At 34.4% G+C, this 17540-nt stretch overlaps 2 protein-coding genes across 2 annotated transcripts in view; both read right to left on the bottom strand.

The window, feature by feature from the left end:
* Nucleotides 1–17173, bottom strand: part of LOC126893402 (leucine-rich repeats and immunoglobulin-like domains protein 2) — an 81701-nt gene extending 64528 nt beyond the window's left edge. Inside the window, exons 1-2 of the mRNA XM_050663541.1 lie at nucleotides 16820–17173; nucleotides 16624–16767 (exon numbers count right to left, since the gene is read on the bottom strand). Of these exons, the coding sequence (XP_050519498.1) occupies nucleotides 16624–16767; nucleotides 16820–16986 (311 nt within the window). The 5' untranslated portion in view covers nucleotides 16987–17173. The remainder of the gene's footprint in view (nucleotides 1–16623; nucleotides 16768–16819) is intronic.
* LOC126893403 (golgin subfamily A member 6-like protein 22) lies at nucleotides 9179–16617 on the bottom strand. Its single transcript, XM_050663542.1, has 2 exons — nucleotides 14695–16617; nucleotides 9179–12200 (listed from the first exon to the last, which is right to left on the bottom strand). The coding sequence occupies exon 2, from the start codon at nucleotides 11137–11139 to the stop codon at nucleotides 9469–9471; it is 1671 nt and encodes a 556-aa protein (XP_050519499.1). The 5' UTR covers nucleotides 11140–12200; nucleotides 14695–16617; the 3' UTR covers nucleotides 9179–9468.
* Nucleotides 17174–17540: the final 367 nt, after the last annotated feature.

The raw sequence follows: 17540 nt of genomic DNA, 5'->3' as shown, positions 1-17540 counted from the left end.
AATGGTGAAACCGTTAATAAATAAATAATAATAATAACATTATGTTAAACAATAGAGGGCTTAGTGAATCTCCTTGCCTGATTCCTGTGTCCCATTGGATATTGAAGAACATAATTTTACGAAATTTACAGATTTGCATTAGCAACTTTTCATCTCTCACCTAATCTTTTCAAATTTAGATATTTTTTTCAGATTTATTTACTGTTTCTATTGCAAATAAACAGAGACTAAATAACGGAGTAGATCTACAAATACTGTCTATTGACTACAAGCAAGCGTTTGACAATGTTTTAAGGGAGGAGCTAATTAATGATATGAAACAACTGGGCATTCAAGGAAAACTAGTAAGGCTCATGAAAATGGCGATGAAGGGATCCAAGGCACGATGAAAGGCACAAACATTATTTAACATAGCCGTACATGGTGCGGTAATAGCAGAGCAGCCAAAATTATGGGAACTATTCTCAAATCTTCAACCAAACTGATAGCGTAGACGCTATTGCACTGGTTACCAGAGACATAAAAACCATGCAGAAGATAATATTAACACATTGACGGACAGAATGTCTGTAGACGTCTAATTTCCATTGATGTAATGTGACACAACATCTATAGATGACATTTCTAAAAAATCGAGTTGTGGCAAAAAGTCGGTATTAAAAAAATGTCATATTACATCTACAGATGCATATGAAATGTGACACGATGTCCATGGTTCATCGTCCACATGTTTACAAAAAATGTTAAAAGACTCGTTGTTTCCATAAACTATAAGCGCTAAAATAAATTCAGAATTTCTCTATTCTCTTTGCAAAATACATATACTTAGTGTCACAACACTTGCTTATACATTTGACACACTGTCCATCAATGTGTTACTACTAGATAAAGAAGCAAAGAAGAGGGGGCTAGTAATAAACCAGAGCAAAACGAAATACCTCAAGTGTTCAAGAGAGAGTATGAACATTGATAAAGAAATTAAGCTTGGTGCATATATGTACCTTTGAAAGAGTACACTGTTTCAATGATAGAATGGATGAAATAAATGAACGCATCCTACTGGGTAATAAAACCTACTGGAACTACCAAAAATTATTAAAAGAAAAACACATTAGTAAGACAACCAAATTAAAAATTTACAAGACCTCAATCAAGCCAGTTATCACTTATGGTGCAGAGAAGATGGGCTTAACACGTTCGCACCTGACTACCACTATACTGGTAGTTCGAGTTTTCCGTAATATACTGACTACTACTTTACTGGCTCACAACTCTACTAATTTCAATACTTTATATATTCACACAGACCAGGAGTAAAGAAACGAGATGTAGATGCTGTATATGTATGTAGTCTCTAATATTGTAATCTTTGCCAGTATACTGGTAGTTCGTTCCTAAACAATATTATCGACACATTTAGAACACATGAAAATTTTAAGGTTATATGGTGATATTGGTGAATTTTATTGATGAAATATGGATAATACAAATATTCCAGGGTAAGAAATATTGAATATCATTTATAGAATAAGTCGTAATAGTGCTAGCAATAAAACAAAATAATTTTGGTGTAATATTTTAGTGTTATTTAGTTACTCATTAATTAAAAGCACAATGTGCAACTAATTCAACTTTAGATCATTTTATTATTACTTTTCTTTAACCCGGCACGTGCCACGTGGCTTTGCAAGTCGCCAACTGCCACGTGGGATGCTCACAGCACCCCTTAAAAATTTTCTGTGATCTACTTGTTTAAAAAACAAAATAATGTGTTGAGTAACATAAGAATATAAATAAACATGTTTTATTAACTTATTAGCCACTAATATGTTATAAAAGTTAAAAAATAAAATGAAAAAGGTGTTATAAGCGAATTAGCAAGTACCAAGCCATAATAAATGAAGTCAAGTAAAATATCTAAAAAATTTAAAATTTAGTGAGTATAGAGTCTATATTAATAATTTAAATCAGTTATTTCAATAAAAAATGTAAATTTGACCTGTTTATCAAAAATACAAAAAAAATTAAAACTTAAAGTGCCAGATGATGACACCCCAATTCGACTTTAGAGCTATAAGTTCAGAATGACACTAAATAACCACTTCAAACACTAACACATATATGCTATACAATATTATAGAAAGCTACTATGACGCACAGCTCGGTTACCAAACTTGAAATACCAAATATTTGATAAAAATGTGTTATGGGGTGCTGGTAGCTCCCCACGTGGCAGGTGCCGGGTTAAATTACTTTCGTTCTATGAACATAAACCTCTCAATCTTAAGTTAAATTTAGCATTCTTAAATTTTGTTCACTTTATTTAGTTACAAGATTTTTTATTGCCCCATTATAAACACTTGAATATTTCTTGAACGAATAAATAATATTGAAATGTTTTAATTATTGTTCTTAAAAGTATTACAATATTTAGATGAAAAATAAAGTTATGTACAGAGTGGTTCAATAGTTTGTGCATTACTAATTGTTTTCTTTTTGTTTTAGCCCAAGTGGTATGAAAAAACCTAGACTTTCAAAGTATGTTAGTAATCGTCCGTTAACAGAACAAGAATTGCAGATTGAAGCTAATAAAATAGAGGCAGAATGTTCCGATGATGTCCCAGAAAATTCTAGTGAGTCCGAAGATGATTCTATAGTTGATAAAACTTATCTTAGCGAAACTAGTGTGAATAGTTCTGAAGATACAGAGTCCGATCAAAGTGAATATGGGGATGAACAACAGTTTGGTCTAACAGATGTACCGAATATTTGCCATAATAAGACAACAAATCCCACTATGACACAGAAAAAAATTACAAAATACATTTTATATGAACATTATGGTTGGGGTGAAGTAGAAGAAGATGTAACAGAATTTGATTTTACTGGAATGTCGTATATTAATGTAAATCTTCCGGCCAATGCAAAACCCATAGATTATTTTAATGTACTTTTTGACAACGATATAATCAACACAACTGTATGTGAAACTAATAGACGACCCACTGTATCCACATCTACAACACTTCAACAACGAAAAAGAAGTGTATGGAAAGAAGTTTCTAATGAGGAAATCAAAAAATTCCTAGGTTTGTGTGTTTTGGGAGGCATCGTAAAATTTCCCTCCCTTGCCAAACAGTGGAGCAGGGAAAGTATTTACTACCACCCTATTTTTGGGAAAACTATGGCCGCGATAGATTTCTAGGGATTTTAAAAATGCTACGATTCGTAGACCATACTGATGTTAATACTGACGACCGTCTTTACGAGATTCGGACTATTTTGGACGCAGTTCTAAAAAATATACAAAATTGTCTATACCCTAATAGAGAGCCCTACATTGATGAGGCCATGATCTTGTGGCATGGTCGTCTCATCTTTCGACAATACATAGCCAGCAAACGTCACAAGTATGGGATTAAACTATACGAACTCACTACACACGATGGATATATATTAAATATTATTGTATATACCGGAAGGGGTACATTGAAAACGGCGGATATTGTCAAAGAGTTGACGAAGGATTAGTTCGGAAAAGGTCATGTTTTATACATGGATAATTTCTACAATAGCGTTGATTTGGCGGAAACCCTATTCAATAAAAAACACACGTTGTTGGAACTCTACGAGAAGACAGAACTGGAAACCCTAAGGACATGTTAAAAAGAAGCTAAAGAAAGGAGATGCTGTAGAAGAAAAACACTTCGGTGGTATCGAAAATTGTTTTTCCATCTATTAGATATATGCATTTGGAACAGCTTTTACATCTACAAGGGAGCATCGAATAAGAAAACTTCCCTTTTACAATTTCGTGAGAGCATAGTAATGGACCTTATCGACAATAACAAGGCTATTCAGGTACAAGCCACTGCAAACAACATGCATTACCCAGAACACTGGAAAACCATCGATCAATTGTCCGCATATAATTTGGTGGGATATTCACTGGCATCAGCATTTTGCAGGCAAAATGGATATGGAGGCACAGCAATTTTTTTAAGGAATGGTATAGAGTACGTACATAGAAGTGACATAACCATATTTGGCGATGAAGAATGTTTTGAGTGTTCTGCCGTAGAACTCTCATTTTATAAAAAAAAGGTCATAATCATATGTATATACAGAACAAGCACAAAACCTGTTCACGACTTTTTAGTAAAACTTGAGTCAGTTCTAAATATACTACTGAATGAGCAATGCACATGTTTTATTGCTGGAGATTTTAATTTAGATATAATGAATGTTAAGGACAGTAATGCTAAAGATTTCAGTGAATTGTTGCAGTCTTTTAATTTTGCTCCTTCTATTTTAGAATATACACGGGTAAGTAGGACTTCTCAAAGTTGTATTGACAATATTTACACTAATATAAACGTTTTTGATGCAGAGGTGGTAGGCACTCATATGTCTGACCATACTGCCCAGAAGGTGTCCTTTACTTTGCAAATAAGTGGAAAACTCAAAAAAGTTAAAAAAAGAATTTTTTCAATTACAAATAAAAATAACTTCAAGTCTATGCTTTTTAGTCAAAAATGGGACTCAGTGTTTTTTACCCCTGAATCACTGGTAAATGAGCAATGGGATGCTTTTGTCAGTATTGTTGGGTCTACCTTTGATTATTGCTTTCCTATAGTCTCAGTTCAGCAAAAATGTACGGCAAAAAAAATACTAAAACCTAATCAGCAGGTTGCTGCATGTAAGAATGAGCTAGACATCCTTCTAGTGCTTAGTAGGTCTGACAGGGTCTATAGTGAGGCTTACAAAACAAAGAAGCAGGAATACAATCGTCTCCTGAGCGATGCAAGAAGTGCTCATTATGAAGAGCGTATAAATAACAGTGAAAGCAAATCAAAATGCGTTTGGCAGATTGTTAGGGAAATTAATGGTACAGTTACAGAATATGTCGATCAAACTTCGAATATTAGTGGTAAGCCTGAGGATATTTGTAATAACTTTAACAAATTTGTACTTCATGCAGGTCCTAATTTAATAAAAACTCAACCTCAAGCCACTTTTTCATGCAGTATTCCATATAACACCAAATCTTTTTTTCTTATACCAGTAACTATTTCTGAAATTCTTAATATCATCTCAAAGCTAAAAAATAAAAAAAGTGCAGGTTATGATGGGATCTCAGCGAATCTGTTGAAACATTGTGCAGAAGAGATTGCAGAACCATTGTGCCACATTATTAATAACTCTTTTAAGTATGGTATTTTCCCTAACCAACTAAAGTTAGCTCTAGTGAAACCTTTACATAAAAAGGGAGATAAAACCAAATTGGAAAATTATAGACCCATCAGTTTACTACCGACATTTTCAAAAATTTTCGAAATAGCAATGTGCACAAGACTTATAGCCTTTTTCAATGATGACCACCTAATTGCTGAATCACAACATGGATATCTCAAGGGAAGGTCTGTTGAAACAGCTACATACGAATTCGTGGATAAGATTTTGAATGGATGGGAGAACGGGGAGATTTCCTTGGGAATGTTCCTGGACTTATCAAAAGCGTTTGACAGCATAGATCATCATATTGTTACAACTTCTTGAAAGTAACTTTATTCAAACTCAAATACAATATAAACTTTAACAAACTGACAACTGTCGACTACTAAATCTGAATTACAACTGAACTATAGAATGTCAAACACATAATGTTTATATAGTTTTCTGACGTTCTAGATGTCACCAGACATTTCTGGGTTATTCCATGACATCCAGAATATTCTCGTACGTGACTACTTCTTCTTTCACGTCGAGGGACTCTTTCTATGTAGGAACAATCTACGGAACTGTCATAACACTGCTCCCTCCTTTATAGTTATTCGCCTCGAATAACTGGTCTATCAGGGTCTGGTTGAAGCCAACAGGGTGGATCAGTTCCATGATATGGGGCTAATCTCTCAATGTGAACTACCTTGGGTTTACTTCTCGCTGAAAACTGGATGCGGTAGACCAGATCATTTATTTTCTTTAAGACGGTGTACGGGCCTTCCCAGTTTCGTTGAAGTTTCGGACAAAGTCCTTTCTTGCGTGTGGGATTGTATAGCCATACTGGATCACCTCTTTCGAAAGTTGTCCCTGTAGCTTGCACATCGAACCTGGACTTGGCTTTATCACTTTGAAGCTTCAAACTTTTACGAGCAAATTCGTGGACTTTTTCCAGTTTTTCTCTTAAGCTTTCTAGGTACGTCAGGGATGAAGGTTCTTCTTCACAGGTAGGCAATTTTCCGAAAATAAGATCTTGAGGAAGCTTCATTTCTCTTCCGGTGATCATCATTGATGGAGAATAACCGGTTGCTTCATGTTCAGAACTTCTGTAGGCTAACAGGAATAGAGGTATTAGGGTATCCCAATCTTTTTGATTATCAGCAACAAACATTGAGAGGTATTGACAAATAGTTCTATTATGTCTTTCGATCATTCCGTCTGATTGTGGGTGGAGAGGCGTAGTTCGAGTTTTCTTAATACCCAAGATTTTCATTAATTCTTGCCATAATTCGGATTCAAAATTTCGTCCCTGATCAGAATGCAACTCTAAAGGAACTCCATGTCTTGATACGACGTGTGTTATGAATGCTTCTGCTACAGTCGTCGCTTCTTGATTAGGAAGAGGTGCAATTTCAGGCCATTTTGAAAAATAATCCATTGCAACCATTAAGTACTTGTTACCTCTCTCTGTCGTTGGAAGTGGACCGAGAATATCAACTGCAAGTCGTTCAAAAGGCTCTCCGGAAAGATATTGTGCCATTTTACCACGACTTCTTGTTCTAGGGCCTTTCCTACCGTTACATAAGTCGCATTTCTTACACCATTCTTCTACATCTCGGCGACAATTGATCCAATAAAATCTGTCTCGAACCCTGGCCAGTGTTCTTTTTACCCCAAAATGTCCTCCAGACAGGCTGCTATGAAGTTCTTGCAACACACTTTTAATGTGTGATTTTGGCAGTACCACTTGTTGAACTATACGTACTCCATCGGGACTTTCCCACTTCCGATATAATAGACCATTCGAAAGATGCAAAGATTCCCATTGAGCCCAGTACGCCTTTATAATTCGACTATATTTAGATATTTCCTGCCAAAGAGGTCTTACTCCATTTCTAAGCCATTCTCGTATGACTCTTAAGTCATTATCTTTCTTTTGACTCTTCTTAATGTTTTCCAGGGAAGTCTGATCATTATCTTCTTCCTGTTCAACCGTGGTCATGCAGAGACTTACTTCTTCAGTTACGCTCTCTTTTTCTTCAAGTCTTTTACAGTACTGGCATTGTCGTTCTAAACAGGGTCGCCTAGAAAGAATATCGGCATTGTTATGGAGACGCCCTTTTCGATGTACTATGTCGAAGTTATACTGTTGGAGTCTCTCTATCCATCGAGCCACTTGTCCTTCTGGCTTTTTAAAATTCATTAGCCACTGCAAAGCGCTATGGTCTGTTCTGATTGTAAAATTTCTGTTATAAAGGAAGGTATGAAAGTGTTCTAGGGCTTTTATAATAGCTAGGAGCTCTTTTCTGGTAACGCAATAATTCTTTTCTGCCTTTCCTATGGTTTTACTAAAATATGCAATAACTTTTTCTTCACCTTCCTGTTCTTGTGATAAAACAGCGCCAATACCATGCTGAGATGCGTCACAATCCAACAGAAATTTTCCATCTTCTCGTGGATAGGCTAGGATAGGTGCTGTTGTAAGTAGTTTTTTTAAATCTACGAAGGCATTTTGACAATCCGGTGTCCAGTCAAATTCAATGTTGTTTTCGGTTAGTCGATAAAGAGGCTTAGCGATGCGGCCAAAATCTTTTATGAATTTTCGGTAATATGAACAGAGTCCAAGAAAACTTCTAATTTCTTTTTTATTTCCTGGTTTAGGCCAATCTTTAATAACTGAAATCTTCTCTGGATCAGTTTTAATTCCATCTGCTGAAACGATATGTCCTAGATAGTACGCTTCTCTTTGAAATAGTGAACATTTCTTATAATTAAGCTTTAAGTTGGCATTTCGCAGTCTTTCAAATACCTCGCTTAAGTTTTTCAGATGTTCATCAAAGGTTTTGGACATAATCATTATATCATCAAGATATACTAGACATGTTTTCCAAGTAAGTCCTCTTAAAACCATTTCCATCAGGCGTTCAAACGTAGCTGGAGCATTACAAAGACCAAATGGTAGAACCTGAAACCTGTAGAGACCACGGCCAGTTGAAAAAGCTGTTTTGTCTCGATCATCAGGATGTACTTCTACTTGCCAGTAGCCACTTTTTAAATCTAGAGTCGAAAACCATTTAGCACCTGATAAAGTGTTTAGTGTATCATCTATTCGTGGCAATGGATAACTGTCCTTTTGTGTAACATGGTTTAATCTTCTGTAGTCTACACAAAAACGAGTAGATCCGTCTTTCTTAGTTACTAAGACTACTGGTGAACACCAGGGGCCCGAAGCTTCTTCGATGATATCGGAATTTATCATGTCTTGTATTATGTTTTCAACTTCTTTTTGTCTAGCAAACGGTAATCTGCGTGGGGCTTGACGAATTGGTCTTGCATCTCCAGTATCGATTCTATGTTGAACTAGACTAGTACGCCCTGTAGATTTCTCGGATTCAAAAATGTCGTAGTTTTCATTAATAAATTCATTAGCTTTTTCTACTTCTTCAGTTGTTAAGTGATCAACATTTTTGATCAGTTCTTTCGCCAGGTTAGCGTCAACTTGGTAACTTAAAGCTGTATTCTTTTTCAAATACTTTTCGCACTTGATTATTTTTTCTATTGGCGTACAGAGTGCTATTTGTTGTTCTTTCTTCAACTTAAAAGGCTTTTTGGACAAATTAGCAACCCTTACTGGAATTATCTCATCTACATTCACGAGGCATCTGGCTATCAAGATTCCGTCATTAATAAGTTCCTCGCTTTCAACAACGCCGAAATGTAAACCTTCAGGTTTTTGACTCAGTCTCGCCAGGACTATACTTTCAGAATTTTGAGGAATTTCTGTATCTTCACTAACTATAACTCTTACTTGAGGTGTAGACTCTTCAAAATTTAGGACTATTTCTTCATTTTCAATAAACAAAATTTTATTTTGAAGATCTATGATAAATTTGTTTTGCATAATGTCCATTCCAAGAATGCATTCATCTTTAATATCGGCTACAAGAAATATGTGTTTTATCAAGGTGTTGCCAATCTTTATGGTCGCCGTTACTTCTCCATGAATTGGAATAGTTTGACCTGAAGCTGTTTCAAGAACTAAGTTTGTTTTACATGGCTGTAGTTTTCTGTTCAGAAGTTCTTTGCGAACAAAAGATCTTGTTGCACCGGTATCAATAAGAAAAGTGCATTTTTGATTGTCAACGTAGCCCTTAAGTAATAAGTTCTGTTCATTTTTGTTGAAAGTATAACTGCGAATTTGGGGGCTTTTATTAGATTCAGCCGACGCCCGCCCCTTAGTGTCGACTTTTATTCGTTTCCCTGGCTATTGTTTGAATATCTGTGGTCAGTTGTAGGAGATCGACTTCTTACATACCTATCTCTACTAATATTTCTAGTAGGACTATATGATGGGCTTCTGGATGTCGATCTAGGCGACCTTCTGACATCATTATTGTATTCTTCTTTTCTCGCTTGGGATCCACTTCTACAATTGACCTGCAAATGTCCAATTCTTCCGCAGTTAAAACATCTTCTGTTTTGATTTTGAGCTTTTTGTTGATTTTGTTGAAGATTTTGGAGTATGTTCAACATCTGGGACAAAATAGGTTGTTGATTATCTGTGGTAGGGACTTGTTCATCTTCTCGAAATCTTATTTCTTTTAATCTTGGGCGAGATCTTGAAATACTTTTAGCCGCTTCAAACTCCTGGGCTGAAACTAGTGCTCCATTTAGCGTTTTGTGGTGTTGTAATCGGAGAGCCTGTTGCATTTCGATATCATGTAGTCCGTCTATGAATGCCTGTATACCGATTTGTTCAAGAAAATCTTTAGGTGCCTGAGGGTATGCCAAATGTAGTAATCTTTTAATATCAGCTTCAAATTCTTGTAGGCTCTCGTTATGTTTTTGATACCGAACTTTAAGCTGACTTTGAAAAACCTGCTTCAGATGTTGTTGGCCATATCTTGTTTCTAAAGCTTGAACAAGTGAGTCATAACTAGGTGAATCCCGAGGAAGAAATTGAAGGACGGTTGCTGCCTGACCTCGAAGCGACACCACCAAGGAAGCTGCCATTTCTCTTTCAGTCCAGCCATTTGCTTTAGCTGCAGCTTCAAATTGGAAACGATAAGTTTCCCACGCTGTTTGGCCATCAAACGTGGGTGGTTTTAAAATTTTGCTACTTCTAATTATGCCTGGATCAACGATGGAAGAGGAAAGGGCTGTTTGTTCGGATTCGATATTAGTAACTGAAACAATATGAGATAAAGAAGCTTGGGTATTAATTTTGTTTGCTAACTCTACTATTTGTTTTTCTAAACTATATTTCAAATCGTTTTGTTGCTGCTTTAAATCGTTTTGTTGCTGTTCTATTTTATTTTCTAAATGATTTTGTTGTTGGTCTATTTTGTTTTCTAAATAATTTTGTTGTTGTTCTATTTTATTATCTAAACAGTTTTGTTTTTCTTCTAATATATCTATTTTATTAGTAATTCGACTTACCTCTAACTGAAAATGCTCGTGAATTTGGGACAAACTATTCATAATTTCTACCTCTGCTTGTCTACGCCTCTCCTCCTCTTCTTTTCTAAGTTTTTTATCTTCCTCTTTCTCTTCTTGCCTACGTTTCTCTTCATTTTCTTTCTCTTCTTGCCTACGCTTCTCTTCATTTTCTTTCTCTTCTTGCCTACGTTTCTCTTCATTTTCTTTCTCTTCTTGCCTACGTTTCTCTTCATTTTCTTTCTCTTCTTGCCTACGCTTCTCTTCATTTTCTTTCTCTTCTTGCCTACGTTTCTCTTCATTTTCTTTCTCTTCTTGCCTACGCTTCTCTTCATTTTCTTTCTCTTCTTGCCTACGTTTCTCTTCATTTTCTTTCTCTTCTTGCCTACGTTTCTCTTCATTTTCTTTCATTTTTAAAAACCATGCTGGTGGTCCGGATGTATCCATTTCCTTCTCAACTTTAGATGATCTGGTATTTACCATAAACAATTCTCAGTATCTTCTTCAATATCTCTTAAATCCCACCGCTGTCACCAATGTTACAACTTCTTGAAAGTAACTTTATTCAAACTCAAATACAATATAAACTTTAACAAACTGACAACTGTCGACTACTAAATCTGAATTACAACTGAACTATAGAATGTCAAACACATAATGTTTATATAGTTTTCTGACGTTCTAGATGTCACCAGACATTTCTGGGTTATTCCATGACATCCAGAATATTCTCGTACGTGACTACTTCTTCTTTCACGTCGAGGGACTCTTTCTATGTAGGAACAATCTACGGAACTGTCATAACAATATTTTGATCAACAAACTAGAAAGATATGGAATTCGTGGCCCTGCTCGGGACTGGATAAGAGATTACCTCACTGACAGACGACAAAAAGTTATTATAACTCGAGAAGGACAACAGTTTTCTTCAGAAGAAGGGAATTTACAACTTGGTATTGCTCAGGGCAGTGTCATGGGACCACTTCTTTTTGTTTTCTACATTAACAATCTTGGTAGCGAAATACTGAGCAGTGAGTCTCACCTTGTAAATTTTGCAGATGATGCAAACTTATTAACATTAGCATCAACGTTTGAGGATCTTTTGAGTATTTCTTCAGATCACTTAAAAACAGCTCAGAATTGGTTCTTAAAAAATAAATTGGTTTTAAATACTGAGAAGACTAACTGTGTTTGTTTTCACACAAAGCAAAATAATGAGATAATTCCAGAGGAGATTGAGTTGGATGATCAAACTGTTGTATTATCAACAAATACAAAATTCTTGGGTATTTACATAGATCAACATCTAAATTGGTCAGAGCATCTGTGTGTTGTTCGCAAGAGAATCAACATGGCATGTTATTCATTACGAGTAATGTCTAAGTATTTGAATTTACAACACCTTAAGACAGTTTATTTTGCAAACATCTACTCAGTGCTCAGATATGGTATTATTTTCTGGGGCGGAGGAACTGATGTTGATAGAGTATTATTGCTCAGAAGAGAGCAATAAGAACAATGCTCAAGATAAAAGCTCGAAGGACCTTTTTTTTTTTTTTTTTTGAGTGAATTTGATGGCCTTGGCCGAGCCAATTAGCCAGACATTTTGTTATTTTAAAAACAAACAAATTTGATTTTTCAATCAGAGGAATTTTTTCTGTATTTCTAATTCTAAATACATAACAAACTAACATTATTATCTACAATTATTATCTAAATAATACTCTGTTTTGGTTGTTCATTTTTTTTCGTAAATTTTTATTTTTTTTTTGTATTTTTTTTTTTGCATTTTTTTTATATTGTTAATTTGTTTTTTTTTCTTAATTTTTTTATTGTTATTTTTTATAAATTGTTTTTTTTACTACGCTAAGACGTAAACCCGATTCATCCTCGCGAAGGTTTACATCTTCTTAGTTTTTTTTTTGCATTTTTTATTTTTTTTGTTTTTTTTTTGCATTTTTTATTTTTTTTTTGTTTTTTTTTTCTTTTCTTTTTCTATTTTTTTTTGTTCTTTTCTTTTTTCAATTATAATATACAATAATGACTTAAATCTACAGGATTTAAAACAAAATAACAACAAAACAAACTTGTTTTGTTTTAACAAACATGCCTGCTTTGTTTTAACAAAATTTCTTAAATACAGGGTAAATTTTATTGCTACAATCTATATTTACAATTTTTGATATGTTCGTAAATTGTTTTTAATATATTAATCTCTTCAGAAAAAATCAAATTGTTCAGGTAGACGGGAAGGGGAATTTTTAATATATTAAGATTATCATAAAATTTGTTTATATTTACTGATTGATGTGAACATTCGAGGAGAATATGTAGTAGATTACCTTCTTTTCCACACTCACAGTTAGGTGACTCTGTGAGACCCAGACTGTACATATGAAGGGGGGTAAGAGCATGATTACATCTCAATCTATTTATAACTCTTATGAAATGGCGATTTGATACAGAATGAAACCATCTTTTAATGGGAATTTCAGGTCGCATTTGTTTGTAATTACTACCAGTTCTCGTGTTTCGATAATACCTTTGCCAATTTTCTTTTTGGTGTCGTCTACTAATAATATCAATATCCGAAATGGGTAGTAAGTTCATGGGAAGTTCTTCGCCTATTTCTAGGGCGGATTTGGCTAGCCTGTCTACTATTTCGTTACCCCTAATGCCTGCGTGTCCCTTTATCCATGATATAATGATGTTTTTTCCTAAATTTGCAATTTTATTATAAAGAGTCATAATTTCCAGTTCTATATGATTGAGTTGTTGGTACTTATGTACGTTAGTTAGTCTATCAACGACACTCTTACTGTCTGTAAATATTATGCAGCTATAGGGTTCGTTACTAAATATGTGTCTTAAAGCAAAAAGTATCGCTATCATTTCAGCGGTGTATATGGATGATTCACAAGGCAATTTGAATAATTTTTTAAATCCACTTTGAATATTGATTATTGCACATCCTACTTTGTTTTGTACTTTGGATCCATCTGTATAGTAAAACTGATAATGTGGCCATTTATGAAGTATAAATGATTGAAAAACGGCTGGATTTAAATTAATATCCATAAAAAAAGTATTAATTTGTTTTGAGAAAATTTCTTCTAATACATGGGAATACATAGGTGAAACTTGATTTTCATAAGTATAGAAAGTACTTCGGTATTGAGATATTTTCAAGTAACTATCTACAAGAAGCGGACATTTTTTCTTTGTCCAATATTTATGAGTTAGATTTAAAATTGATAACTTATGTATATCCTGCAGATAGTTTGTATTTTTTCCTATAGTTCTAGTAATAAATTTATCACTTAAAAACTGTCGTCGAAATTCCAGGGGTGGTTCTATCGCCTCAACTTCCATTATATTAACGGGTGTAGACTTCAAATATCCAAGACAAAGTCGAAGACATTTATTTTTTTGTATTTCTAATTTATTCAAATGTGTGTTTGCAGCAGTTCCATACAGATGACAACTGTAATCGAAAATAGGACGAATCATAGTACGGTAAAATAAAACTGCTATATTTGGATCGGCACCCCAATTAGTTCTACAAAAGGCTCGTAGAATATTCATTGCATTTCCAGACTTTTTTATGATATGATGCATGTGATCCTTCCATAGAAGTTTTCTATCCAAATAAGTACCGAGATATTTTATACAATTTTTAATAGGATATTGAATTTGACCTACTGCCAAATGACCTTGTGGAATTGACGATTTCTGGAGAAAATGCAAATTTCTGTTTTAGATTCTGATATTGCTAAACCAATATTTTGATAGTGATTAAGAACAGCCTTAATTGAGACATTAAAATTATTTTTACATATATCCAATGATTTGTGGGATGTGTAAACTACTACATCATCAGCATATTGAATAATCTTTGTTGTGCTATTAATACAATTTTCTAAATCAATATTATATAAAATATATAACATTGGACTTAATATGCTACCCTGTGGTAGTCCTATATTTGTAAGACGTGGAGTGGAGATGAAATTGTTGATTTTTAAATCCTCGAAGGACCTGTAGGGGAAAATTTAAGGAGTTAAGATTATTAACTGTGGCAGGGCTTTATATATATGAGTGTTTACTGTTCCTGTTCAAGAATAGGGATAGGTTTACACATTCTGAGCCAAAACACAGCATACCCACTAGGTATGTAGGGCTCAATTTTCCTATACATAGGCTAGTCGCAACAGAGAGGGGACCTACATATTCGTGTATAAATTTTTTTAACAAATTGCCTGTTAGAATTAAATTGCAACAGAATTTTAATACATTTAGAACTGAAATAAAAAGCATTTTATTGGATTTAGAACCATATTCTGTGTATGAGTTTTTAAATCACACATTTTAACTTTTAACTCATAGTATTTGTAATTGTAATTTTGTATGTATATTAGACACTTATTATTCAATTGTGACAATTTGCTGTAAGTGTGTTGTTTACAATTTTTTTAATAAAAGATATTTTGAATTTGAATTTGAATTTGAACAAGTTCCGGTCACGGAAAAAAATAAAAGTGGTATGTTACGGTGCCGATATTGCACTAAGCAAAATGCCCGAAAAAGGTTGCGTTATTATTGTCCCAGCTGCCCCGACTCACCAGGACTATGCATAGTTCCTTGCTACAAATTGTTCCATACACAAGGCAAACAATAAATTTATTTATTATAGTTTTTTAGGATAATAATTATGTTTCTTTTGTAATAAAAAAAATTATGACCAATTTCTTTCCCAATTATAAAGCGATTATTGTTGTTTATTTTGTCTAGATTAGCCTGCCAGTATACTGGTATTCAGTATATAGTTAAACACGTACAAATATATCCTGACTACCAGTATACTGACAGGCTAAGTAAACAAAAAAAAATGTTTAAATATCTATATACTAATCCATGTGTCCGAGTTTTAATCCAATATTCCTGTTTTTTACCTAAAAACTCATATTTGTTTCTGAGGAACGTCTAGTGGTAATACGTTAGGTGCGAACGTGTTAACACAAAAAGATGGAATGAAGTTAGAAATCTTATAGAGAAAGATAATTCAACAAATAATGGGACTGGTGAGCATAGGTGTAGGTGAATTTAGAAGGTTAACCAATGAAGAAATTAAAGAAGCCATCCAGGGTGAAGACATAATCAAGTTCACGAAGGTGCAAAGGCTCAGGTAGTTGGGACACACTGAAAGAGCTAACCCAGATTCTATGCTAAAGGGAATAACTGGCTGGATACCAACAACAAAGAGGCCAAAGAGGAGACCCAAAACAAGATGGGGAGATCAAGTCTTAGGAGACATAAACATAAATTTCATCACTACAACTTTGGTAGGCATCGTATTGACTGCATCACCAATTTTTGTCACATTTACTATATTTTTATGTTTAATGTATCACTAGATAATAATTGAAGGGTACATGCATGTACCCTTGACATAGCCTTTGCATGCAAAGAAGGTGCTATGTCAATTTTTGCAGAAAATCAGTTTCTGGTCCCTCTGTTAGCCAGCGATCTCTACTACCATTCTATGAATCAATCACTGCTATGAACGTGTTCAGTCAGGAATCACAATATATTTTAATTTCTCTAGTCAATCGAAGAAGGTGGCAAGTCCGCGAGGTTCTGGCGAAAAAAGTTCTATGTCATGTTGTACACATAGACTGATTCCATCGCTATAATTCCAGCAAATTTATAAACAAATACCAGAGAGTCAACTTTTAAAACCATTTTTCTCAAACCTTATATTTTGACATAGCACCTTCTTTGTCTGTATCCTTCAATTGTAATATTTTATGAATATATATAATATATAATTGGGTGGTACCCAAATAAATAAATCAGTGATCCCAAAAGGGGGCAAACGCTCTGCCAGGAGTGAGTAAGCCACGATGATAATTGATGATTGCAAATAAACTCATAACTGCTAGTAAATTGTAATTCAAAGTTACTTACAGTATCCTCAACTGACTTTGATACTGAAATACATCTTTTGGGATGGAAGAAATGGCATTCTTGTTTAAAGTAAGCTCTTTTAACGCAGAGAGATGTTTCCAATTAACATCAGTTAATTTCTTTATTGAACTGTTTTGCAAATTCCTTAAAACAAAAGGTAAATAAACCTGAAAAATAACACAATAAAACAACTTACAAATGCGTTGCCCATTTTGGTATACTGAGGGAATTGGTTTCAAATTTCTTCGAGGAACAGTCTACATACGATCCTAAACATGAGCATATCTTTGGGCAGTCTCTTGGTTTAGCCAAACATAAACTTATCAGAACTATTATGTTAACCAAAAAACAAACACCCACCATTTTGAAGAAGCCACAATTCTCTCCATCATAATTATTTCCAAATTATGACATAAATGTGGAACTTCCTATTGTTCTGAGCACTTTAATATTTAATCTAATCCAATATCTAATAATTTTTTGGTAACATTTTCACTTTTTTATTTTAAGATAATTTACCTCTTCACAAACCCCAAACACCATTACGGCATTGACATTGACAGCATATTGACAGCAAAAGTATGAAGATAGCTTCAGGCTTCTGCGTCTCTAGTCAAATGTCAAAACGCTGCTTCCAGCATAGGGATTACGTACACTCGATACGCATCGTATCCGCCATGTTTTCCCGTAAGGCGCTATGGGAAAACATGGCGGATACGATGCGTATCGAGTGTACGTAATCCCTATGCAGATTTCTGTGGGAGTTGGACAATGACATATTAAGGTGGCGCCAGACATGCGGTATTTGGCAAATTCGCTCTGAGCGTTAACCAAGAGCGTTAACAAAGTGTCAAAGCAAAATCGACCGACCTGCTCATGGTGGCGGTTTTTTGAAATTTTATCAGGACGCTTTGTGT

This window comes from Diabrotica virgifera, chromosome 10 (assembly GCF_917563875.1).
Source record: "Diabrotica virgifera virgifera chromosome 10, PGI_DIABVI_V3a".
Taxonomy (NCBI): Eukaryota; Metazoa; Arthropoda; class Insecta; order Coleoptera; family Chrysomelidae; genus Diabrotica; species Diabrotica virgifera.
The sequence above is the reverse complement of the archived record's forward strand: the minus strand, read 5'-3'. Positions and strand labels throughout refer to the sequence as shown.